At 42.3% G+C, this 11,593-nt stretch overlaps 1 protein-coding gene across 1 annotated transcript; it reads right to left on the reverse strand.

Moving 5' to 3' along the window:
- On the reverse strand, positions 1-8,856 carry S1PR4 (sphingosine-1-phosphate receptor 4). Its single transcript, XM_070732232.1, has 2 exons — positions 8,824-8,856; positions 1-3,195 (listed from the first exon to the last, which is right to left on the reverse strand). The coding sequence occupies exon 2, from the start codon at positions 2,866-2,868 to the stop codon at positions 1,582-1,584; it is 1,287 nt and encodes a 428-aa protein (XP_070588333.1). The 5' UTR covers positions 2,869-3,195; positions 8,824-8,856; the 3' UTR covers positions 1-1,581.
- Positions 8,857-11,593: the final 2,737 nt, after the last annotated feature.

Consider the following 11,593-nt stretch of genomic DNA (forward strand, 5'->3'; position numbering starts at 1 on the left):
TTTTAGCTTATTTATTTAACTTTTTTTGCCATTTCAAGAAGAAACTTTGAAGGCATGTTTGTTTGTTTTTTTAAAAAAGGAAAACATACATATATACACAGATTTCTTATTCATGGCTGTTTCAGTTTACCAGGGTTTGCAAGACAAATGCAGTGCATGAATAAAAGAATACTTTGTAGAAACAAAAAATACACTCAGTCTAAGAAACTTCAACTGCCTTACATAGGGCAAAAGAACATATACAGTATTTTAGCAGTGGGATTTAGTCGATATATATATATACCATTGAAAATACACTGATCCCTCGTTTTCCGCAGGAATTTTTAATGGATTTAAAACCGCGAAGTAGCAAGGGATTACTGTACTTTCTACAAAGAACTGGCCAGTGCTGTAATTGTTGAAACTTTTAAAACAAGTGTGAAATTGCTTATCTGTGCCCTATGACAATCATTGAGTGTTGTACCTCATGATTTTTTGACAAATACATCTTTTTTTTTATGTACACTGAGAGCATATGCACCAAACACAAATTCCTTTTGTTTCCAATCACACATGGCGCAAAAAAAATTCTATTGATACAGAATTCTATTGAAATAATCCCTTGACCACTTCAGTTGGCATCTGGATGGATGGACAATAAGGCTTAATAAAATACAGATATTGTCCCTCTGTACTGTTGGAGTTGAAGTAAACTTATCTATCTTGTTCCGATTGCTGGAACTTAATTAAAAAAAAAAATACTGGATGTATCAATCCAGTAAGAATGCCCCAAGGTAGTCTTTGGTTTGCAACCACAATAGTGAGACAGTTGTTGCGTGGGTTTTGGTCCATTTTATTATCTTCCTTGCCGTGGTTGTTAAGTGAATCACTGCAATTGTTAAATGAGTAATGCGATTGTTAAGTGAATCGGGTGTTTCCCTGTTGACTTTGCTTGTCAGAAGATCAGAAAAGAGGATCACGTGATCCCCCCGGACACTGCGACAGTTCTAAATACAAGTCAATCGCCTAGTGCCTGAAATTTTGATCAGGTGATTGTGGAGATGCAATGGTCGCAAGTGTGAAAAACAGTCACAATGTCCCTTTCCCCCCCCAGTGCCTTTGTGACTTTGAATGGCCACCAAACGTAAATTGAGAACGCCCTGTCCTCTTATCTTAACAAAAGAGTTTCCCTCATCTTTCTCAGACCCGTTAGAAGAATTTGCATGTTGATAAAGTAACGTGGGATAATATGCAGCTCTAGCTTTTGAGGTTCAGTCACGTTCCTATAGAGACCCCAAGAGTGTGGGTCCCGCAAGAAATCTGTTGGTGAAAGCAAAGGGTTAGGTAGGTCAGAGATCAAGGCCAAAGAGCAGGATGGAAGGGAAGGCAGGTGTGACATCAGCTGAGGAAATCAAGAACAAGGAACCACTTCAGAACGTGCACTGTCGAGGTTGCTCAAGGAAGACGTGCTCGGAACAGGACGTCCTTTGCATTTCAGGCCTTGGCTGGCCACTGGTCACGGAGAGGGCAATGGACTGAGCCACGTCCCTCATCGTCGGGCATCGGCCATTCAAAGATATGTTGCAGAAGAAGGCCTATCTTCTAACCTTGCGCATCAGGTTGGCCCACCAAAGCGCTCAGCACGCTGGAGTTGCTGGAGAGAGGTTCTTTCCTGGTGGCCCGTTTCTCTACCACGGGGCTGCGGAAGCTCTCGCGCACCTTCAAGGAGCTGCCCACCTCGGTGGAGGAGCTGGGGAAGTGGTCGCTGGGGGCAAGGCAGCCGCGGGGGCCCTGCCACCCTGCCGCCATGCAGGAGCAGCAGAGGAGCTCCACCACGGCTCTCCTCACCTCTTTGCTCTTCAAGGAGTAGATGATGGGGTTGATGAGGGAGTTGAAGACGGCCAAGGTCACAAACCAGCCAAAGACCTGCTGCAGCCTCAGGGCTTTGCTCCTGTCGAAGATGTCGATCAGCAGGAGCAGGAAGAGAGGGATCCAGCAAACCAGGAAGGTGAACAGGATGATGAGGACCGTCTTCAGCAGCCGCAGGGATCTCTTCCGGCTTCCGTTGGAAAAGCCCTGCTTGACCCGCCTCCTGACCCAGCAGTAGATGGAGCAGTAGAGGCTCACCACGCCCACCAGGATGATGCTAAACAGGATGACCGTGAAGAGGATGTAATTCTTGGCGTAAAGGGGCAGCAAGGTGGAACAGCGCGGCACGTCGCAAATGCAGTTCCATCCCATCAAGGGAAGCAGTCCGATCACGAAGGCCAAGAACCAGGAGAAGAAAATGTAGTTCCGGAGACGGCAGGTCTTGACGGACTCGCTCTCCGCGATGGGCCTCACCATGGCACTGAAGCGCTCGATGGCCGTCACCAGCAGGCTGAAGGTGGAGGCTGCCAAGGCGATGAAGAGGATGCCTTCGCGGAGAAACCACATGTAGGGGTACAGCTGGAAGGTCAACCGGCCCGACAGGCAGAGGTTGATCAAGTAAGCGATCCCGGCCAGGAGGTCGCTGGAGGAGATGCTGGCCAGGCAGGTGAAAATCCAACGCCGGCTTCTCACCTTCAAGAGGATGGCCAGAAGGACCACCAGGTTCTCCAGAATGATGAGGCAGCTGGCGGCGATGATGATGATCTTGAGGGCGTTGAGGTGGCCTTCCTCGGGACGCCGGTGGCTCAGCTGTCCGGTGAGGTTGTAATGGTAGAGGATGATGTTGAAGTCCTCAGTGGCGGTCAGGAGGGAGCAGGACCGCTGGCCACGGACTGAGCCAAGAGGTGGCTTGAAGGCAGAAGTAGGGGATGAAGAAGTAAGGGAGGAGGAGGAGAAAGAGGAAGAGGAAAAGGAGGAAGAGGAGGAGGAGAAGGAGGACAGCTGGCTTTGGTCTGTCATGTTGTGGAGGAAAGAAATGATTGTTCAAACCAGGAATTGCACAAACCCAGGTGGGCTTGTGGTTGGAGAAAGACGTGGCAACCGACACCACAGCTGCCTTTACCGGAGGAGGAAAAGAGAGTATCTTTCAGCACAGCAGCCACACACACAGGTTGCAAAACCCAGGTGTCCGAATCCGTCTTCCGAGAAGCTGGATTGGAAGACACAAAGTCCGGTCGGGCATCTCCACGTAGAGGAACCGATGCACCAGCCACCTTTAAATTCTTCGCCCAGCCAAGTTGCAGAACGATTCCTGGTAGTGGCGCCCGCAGACCGCAAGAAGGAAGCCTGGTGGAAATTGAAGAAGAAGAAGAAGAAGAAAAGGGAGGGTGGGACAAAAACAAAAAGCAGATTTAAAAATGTTGCAATAGAATCCGGCAATGTTTCCAAGCCTTTTCTCCAGGCGTTCAGCACGCTGTTTTTTAATTTTGAGTTTTGGCATCGTTTCAGGATGCAACGCAATCAGTTTACCGGCTTTTTTCTTGCTTCGCCAGCACGCGACCCCGGTTATTTAAAAGGCCTTGAGAAATCTGCGGGATGGTTTCCCAATAGTGCGGCGCAATCAGTTTACTGCTCTCTTCCCTTTGATCAGTACATGACCTTGAGGATGCAAAGACACTTGAGAAACTCCAAACCTCTCGGCTCTTTGTAGTGGTTTTCCAGTGGAATAAAATGCAATTTCTGACAGGAAGAAAGCTAGGTGGGGGGGGAAACCCTCAAAGAAGTCTGATTTTATGTTTTATTTCGATTTACCACCGTTCACTTAGTGACTGTTCAAAGTCCCTGAAAAAGGTGACTTATGACCGGTTTTCACACTTAATGACCATTGCAGCATCCTTGTGGCGACGTGATCAACACTTGGATGCTGGGCAACCGTCTCATATTTATGACTGTTGCAGAATCCTGGGGGTCGTGTGATTTCCCTTTGGTGACCTCTGACAAGTGGAGTCAGTGGGGGAGGCCAGATTCGCTTAACGACGGTGTGACCAATTTAACACCTGCAGTGGTTCACTTAACAACCATATTACTAACTTAACTGCTTAACCGTCATGAGTCCTTTGGGATTGGGCAGCATAGATGTCGGACAAATAAATAAATAAAAAACAAACAAATATGAAAGAAAGGAAGAAAGGAAGAAAGAAAGAAAGAAAAAGAAAGAAAATAGGGAGAGAGAAATAGAGGGAGGAAGGAAGAGAGAGAAAGAAAAAAGTGGAAGAAAGGATGAGAAAAAAGAAAGGAAGGAAGAAATGGTGGGAGGGAGGAAGAGAGAGGGAGGAAAGGAGGGAGAGAGAAAGGAAGAGAGAAAAGAGGAAGGGTGGGAGAGAAAGAAAGCGAGAGGCAGGGAAGGAGGGAGAGAGAAAGAGGAAGGAAGGGAGAAAGAGAAAGAAAGAAAAAGGTAGAGAAGAAAATAGAGAGGAAGAAAGGAAGAGAAAGAGGAGAGAGAAAAAGGGAGAAAAAGAAACAGAAATGAGAAAATGATGAAGGGAGAGAATGAGAGATGGAAATGAGGGAAACAAAAGAATGAACAAAAGAAAGAATAGTAAACTTAACTCCCAAAGCTATTTGTGGCACAAACACACACATACACAGACACACTGTACTGGACTATAAAGGAGAGGCTGCCGGTTATACCAGCTCAGTTACGGTCATAAAACTGAGGATACCTGTAGTTGCTGGGGAATGGGGATTGAGTCTCACTCTGTGGTCCTGCCAACCCAGCTATGGCACCGCAAAGCTTACACATGCACAACTCTAACCCTTCAATGACTATGACTGTAACTTTGTTGCTTGTATCTTTACAATTTATATTGACTGCTTCTGAATTATTTTTTTTTCTAATTATTTTTTCTTAGCTCATAGCCATACATATATCAATGCATAATATCAATAACATATAGAATTACATAATTCTATCTAATCTTTTATTATATCTACATCTATATTGTGTTAATAGTTTGTCAGTCTGTATTCCTGTTTTTATTTCTCATTCCCCTCCCACTCTCTCCATCTCTTAAATCTATCATCTTTCCCTTCTCTCCTTCCTTCCTTCCTTCCTCTCTCCACCACTCCTCTTTCTTTCTCTATTTGCTCTTTCTTCTTCTAAGTCTTCTCTTGAGTGATTTCAATTCTAATAACTCTTATATTAAACTGATAGTGTATTACTAAATATTTATATTCTTTTGGTGTGTCTTTCCTTTTTAAAATATTTTTAATATTTTTATAACCAATATCCTTTAGTTATAAGTGTACACTTTAAAATTAACGCTATCTCCCTACATTCTAGTCTTGTCATCTGGGTGGCTCAATTTCTTTGTCACTCCTAATCTTTTAATATGGATCTATTTCAATATCTCACTACAGTATATCCATTTTCTACCCAGTTATAAAACTTCATCCAAACACTATAATATTCAGATTCTTCTCTGTCTTCAAGTTTCATTGTCGTTCTCTTCATCTCAACACAATCCAGAAATTTTTAAAGTACTCTATATCTTCTTCAGATGATAACCCACAAATGACTGTAGGACTGTAACTTCGTTGCTTGTATCCTTACAATTTATATTGATTGGTTCCTAATATGATTTGATTGCTTATTTCTACCCGGACTATCATTAAGTGTTGTACCTTATGATTCTTGACAATGGTATCTTTTCTTTTAGGTACACTGAGAGCATCTGCACCAAAGACAAATTACTTGTGCATCCAATCACACTTGGCCAATAAAGAATTCTATCTTATCCTATCCTATCCTATTCTCTTCTATTTCATTTTCTCACAGCCGAAAAATAATTAGAGGGTCAGGAAAATTATACCCACATTCTGCATAAATCAATAAAGGTATTGCATACATTGATCAATTTATTGTTGCTTGTATCCTTACGATTTATATTAATATTATTTCCCGATGGCTTATTTGTACCCTATGACAATCATTAAGTGTTGACAAATGTCTCTTTTCTTCTATGTACACTGAGAGCACATGCACCAAAGACAAATTCCTTGTGTGTCCAATCACACTTGGTCAGTAAAGAATTCTATTCGAGCTAATTTTAGCCGCGGTTTCATTTCTATTTGTTCATTTTCGTTTGTGGTTAGAAGGCACCTGGAAGGTGGGAGGACATTATAAATAAACCATTTTTATGTGCGGTTTGTAAAACCTAGTAAGAGAGCTCTGGAAGAATTCCCTCATTTGATGAGTAATTTACATTCACAAATCAAGCTTAGTCATAACCTGAGGTTTGGTTTTGTGTTTTTTTGGCTTCGTTATTGTTGAGCGCGAAGCTTCATTCCGACCACCCGAATATGTAAATGCTGGTTTCTTATATTGGCTCACGCTAACCAGTTGTGGCGGAGTCAGCAAACCGAGGATCACAACCGATGGCTTAGCTCCCCCCCACACACAAAAAAAGTTTTTAATCTATTATCCTTAAAAAAAAGTTCTTAATTCATTATCCTAAAAGAAAAAGTTTTTAACCCATTATCCTTAAAAAAAGTTTTTCATCCATTATCCTAAAAGAAAAAGGTTTTAATCCGTTATCCTTTAAAAAAAGTTTTTAATCCATTATCCTTAAAAAAAGTTTTTAATCCATTATCCTTAAAAAAAAGTTTTTAATCCATTATCCTTAAAGAAATTTTTTTAACCCATTATCCTAAATCACAGGATTTCTTCTAGCAGTTTTAAAAACAACAACAACACCTAAGAAGGGCCATCCCAAAATCCACGGAAAATTTCACACAAAATGTGAAATCATTTTTTCTAATTGAGCTGCTTGCAGAAAACAGCTCTGCCAATTCTTTGGCCACCAAAAGAACGACTACAGATTTAAGCTCTTAACCCTGCTGTGCTGTCCTATTATCCTAAAAGAAATCAAAGTTTGAGACCCTGTAAAAAAATTTCCCTGCATATCTGAAACTTGAAATTTCATGACTTTTCATCATTTCAGGGGTTCTCTCTCTGAGAATTTTTTTTGAGGAGTGGGGGGTTTCTTTCTTGCTGGAAAAAAAAAGTCACACTTGTACTGTTCCTGGGTCACCCTGACCTGGACCGAAAATTCTTCATTTGAAGTGCTTATGTTTGGTCAATTTGAAAACTTTTTTCACTTGGAAAGTAGTCTGAACATTTCTGCACACAATGATATGAAAATTGAACTGAAAAAAATTATGCATATTGCTTTATTTTGATTATAAAAGGCAGACCCCCCCTTTATTTGTGAAGTTTTTTTCAATTTATAGATAGTTTAGCTTGCAAAATGTGTCCAATTTTACTAAAGTTGGTGTGGTGGAGAAGACAAAAAGTACAACAAAAAAAAAGAATAAAAGATTGCGAGTGTTAAAATCCCCACATGCTATGAAGAAAAAACAGTGGGAAGAAGGGAAAAAATACAGATTTGGTGCCACATTAATTTCAAAAACAGAAATTTGTACAGCAGGTGGGGGGAATTCGTTTAGTCCCTGCACTATTTTTTGACCGTTGCTGCTTCCAAAATCAATCCATTTCACACACCTCTACAAAACAACTTAACCTGTGGACATGCCTGATGGCTGCAAATTGCTCGTAATGCAACACCCTGATTTACTTTAAACTAGGTTTGTTCGACAAACCGTGATTCCTAGATCACACCTCAAGCCAAAAGCCAAAGAAATCCATGGCCATCTCGACGGGGAGAGCCAACCCCAAATCTTGCCCAATAGTTGGGTCCATAGCACACATTTAACCCAGTTATTAAACAAACAAATTGTTCCGCATTCACACATTATTACATCAAACTGTAAATTCACCCGTAGGGCTGAAGCAGACTATGCTGAGCGAGGAAGGAGAAATTAACTACGCGAAACGTTAAATCAATCCGTTAGCTAAGTCTTAACTTGACTAGGTTGTGCGAAACCTCACTCCCCCAGGGGAATCCTGGGCAGAGATTTTGCAGTCTTTCCCCTTAACCTGAGTGAGTTAGCTTCCAATCCTGGGATTTCTAAAAACCCATCAAGGGGAGAGATCCTGAATTCAAAGCCAGAATCTCCAGGGAGGGATTAAGGGAAAGGATCTATATGCGACAGTTGTCTGAGATAGGCGGTTAGAGAATCAATCAAAGCTTATCTCTTTTTCCTCCTACAGGCCTCGGGATGGGGTTCCCCCTGTGTGCTTTGACCAGTGACTAGAAAGCAAGGGAAAAACCCTTCTTTAGCCCGAGAGATTTTGTTACTCAGAAATAGATAACATTTTTTTTAAAAAAATTATTGATTTAAAACATTTACAGAGCTGCCCGTCATATAACCCGAGGCTGGGCATCTTTCAATCACTGGGATGGATGATCTACATATCTCCTTTGGTCTGAAATGCGGTAAGAATCCATTCTGGAATATGGACATCAATGAATAATGGCCCTTAACCCATGATGGCTTGCTTGCCAAGCAAATCAGGGTTAAGCCAATCAGGGTCTAGAGCCGAGTTCGAACGCAGCTCCTCTCTGAGCATCGGGCTGCCAGCTATCCCTTCCAATGATGCCAGAGGCAGGAGGGAGGGAATAAAATAAGATTTTAAAAAGTCTTGCAAAGGAGGTTGGAGTACGTTGAAATGACTGAACGGAGAGAAGATGGAAAGGAAAAATACACACTGCTCAAAAATAAATAAATAAAGGGAACCCTTAAACAACGCAATATAACTCCAAGTAAATCAAATTTCTGTGAAATCAAACTTGTCCACTTAGGAAGCAACACTGATTGACCGTCAATTTCACCTGCTGTTGTGCACATTCAACTTTGTACAAAACAACGTATTCAATGAGAATATTTCATTCAATCAGATCTAGGATGTGTTATTTGAGTGTTCCCTTTATTTTTTTGAGCAATATACTGTATATATATTCTTTTTTTAAAAAACAAATGTCTGTTGTCTCCATCCCACTGCCACCAACTCACCTGCTCAAGAATGAGTCCACCTCACTAGCAACTGCTCAGTGATGTGATTCATGTAGCAATTATCTCAAGGTTCACATACGGCGATCCAACATTACAGGGATGTGACTTCACCCAACGTCGCTCTCTGGGTGTGGCTGAATCATATTTTTTCCTCTCTCTCTGTTTTTTTTCTTTTTTTCAGTCTGTGAGTTAAAAATAATAATAAAAAAAAGCGGCCAGGCCTTGATACCTAAAAACAAGAGGAAGGAGATATTGCTACACCCAGGCCTGAAAAAAAACCACAAAAAAGACCCACCCAAGCAGTGGTTGGCAGGGTGTCAAAAAATATTAAAAAACAGTTATTTTGCCTTTTGAACCCCCCCTGTTCCAGTCAGTATGTCAAGTTCGCCTTCTTCACCTCAACAACTGTCCTCTATTTTCCATTTCAGACACACAACTGCAAAGACCTTAATTGTTAATGCCAAGAGTTAATTTCAAGGTATGAATTGTAGGATAAATATGTTAAAGGGTTAAATAAGTTTCAGGAGGGAAGTGTTTTTAATAGGAAAGTGAACACAAAAACAAGGGGGGCACAATCTGAGGTTAGTTGGGGGAAAGATCAGAAGCACCATGAGAAAATATTATTTGACTGAAAGAGTAGATGCTTGGAACAAACTTAATATTGAAAGAGTAGTAGATGCTTGGAACAAACTTCCAGCAGACGTGGTTGGTAAACCCACAGTAACTTTATTTAATTATTTATTCGATTTTTATGCCGCCCTTCTCCTTAGACTCAGGGCGGCTTACAACATGTTAGCAATAGCACTTTTTAACAGAGCCAGCATATTGCCCCCACAGTTCGGGTCCTCATTTAATTTAAACAGGCCTGGGATAAACATATATACATCTCAGTGATGGGCTCCTACGGGAATGGTCAGGAACGCAGTACCGGTAGGAAAAATTTGGAGCTCCACCCCAGAGCCCCCAATTTGCACTGAAAGATGTTGAAACAAAATGCATAAGCCACGCCCACAGTGTGGTAGTAAACATTTTGGTAGCTCATCCATCACTGATCCATCCTAAGATAAAATACAGGAAATAGCATAAGGGCAGACGAGATGGACCACAAGGTCTTTTCCTGCTGTCAATCTTCTATGTTTCTATCTTGATTTTTTGGTTACACACTTGTTCTGTCGGGCTCTCTGGTAGACTTCTCCCAAAAATTCACAGGTACAAATTTCAGACACACACACGTTTGAAAATTCAAAACAATGTTCTTTATAATGAAAATTCACTTAAACCAAGCCCTCTTTTGGTATAGCAAAGAGCACTCGTCTCCAAACAAACTGGTAATTTGTACAAGTCCCTTATCAGTTCTGTGATACTTAGCTTGCAGCTGTGAGGCAATTCACAGTCCTTCTTCTTTCACAAAGTGAAACACACCTTGCTCCGGTTTAGTTTCAAAGCGGGGAAAAATCAGCACACAAAAGGTCAAAGTCAGTAAAGCAGTCACGAAACACAACGATCAGATACTCCTCCACAATAGCCAAACCCACAGGCTGCTCTTTATAGCAGCCTCACTAATGACCGCAGCCCCACCCAACCACAGGTGGCCTCATTTTCTTTGATAATAATCTCTCAGTTGTTGCTGCCTATGCATCGCTCTCCCCATGCGTGGCTGTATCATTAACTCTTGTTCTGAATCCAAGGAGGAGCTAGATAATTGATCTCCTTCTGAGCTGTCTGCCACACTCTCCTCCTCCCTGTCACTCATGTCTTCTTGGTCAGAGGCGCCTTCATCAGCAGATTCCAGCAGGGGGCAAAACAGGCCTGCAGCATGTGGATGTCTCCCCCACATCCACAGTCCTTGGGGCAGGAGCTGGGCCAGAGCTAACCACAACAACACTTATGGACGTGGATGGCACTGTGGGTTGCTTCACACTCTTCTCTTGTTTATTTTACTCCCTCTTCTGCTTCCTCTATTCTCTGCACTGGCTGACCCTGCCCAATTTGGGAGGGACCCTAGAGATCTTCCAGTCCAGCCCCGTGCTCAGGCAGGAGATCCTAGGGCAGTAATGGCGAATCTATGGCACAGGTGCCACAGGGGGCACACGGAGCCATATCTGCTGGCACGCGAGCTGTTGCCCTAGCTCAGCTCCAAAGTGCATGTGTGTGCTGGCCAGCTGATTTTTGGCCCTCACGGAGGCATTTTTAGCCTCTGCCGGCTCCAGGGAAGCCATTGGAGACCAAGGAGGGTGAAATATGAGCCTACTGGGCCCACCAGAAGTTAGGAAACAGGCCATTTCTGGCCTCCAGAGGGTCTCTGGGTGGTGGGGAAAGCTATTTTTGCCCTCCTCGGGCATTGAATTATAGGTGTGGGCACTAGCGCATGCGCAATAGTGCACAGGCATGCTCTTTCGGCACTCGAGGAAAAAAAGGTTCCCCATCACTGTTCTATGGCATCCTGGACAAATCCCAAAAGTATTTTGGTTTTTTTTTTCAAAAGGCAACTGGACTTGGTTTTCCCTTTTATTTAGCTATCTATCTATCTATCTATCTATCTATCATCTATCTATCTCTCTATCTATCATCTATCTATCTATCTATCTATCTATCATCTATCATCTATCTATCATTTATCTATCTATCTATCTATCTATCATCTATCTATCTATCTATCTATCATCTATCTATCTATCTATCTATCTATCTATCATTTATCTATCTATCTATCAATCATCTATCTATCTATCTATCTATCAATCATCTATCTATCATCTATCTATCTATC

The sequence above is a fragment of the Erythrolamprus reginae genome, chromosome 1 (genome assembly GCF_031021105.1).
Source record: "Erythrolamprus reginae isolate rEryReg1 chromosome 1, rEryReg1.hap1, whole genome shotgun sequence".
NCBI classification, from domain to species: domain Eukaryota; kingdom Metazoa; phylum Chordata; class Lepidosauria; order Squamata; family Dipsadidae; genus Erythrolamprus; species Erythrolamprus reginae.

Coding starts and splice junctions, on each gene's coding strand:
- S1PR4 (XM_070732232.1), bottom strand. CDS start 2,868: ATGACAGACCAAAGCCAGCTGTCCTCCTTCTCCTCCTCCTCTTCCTCC.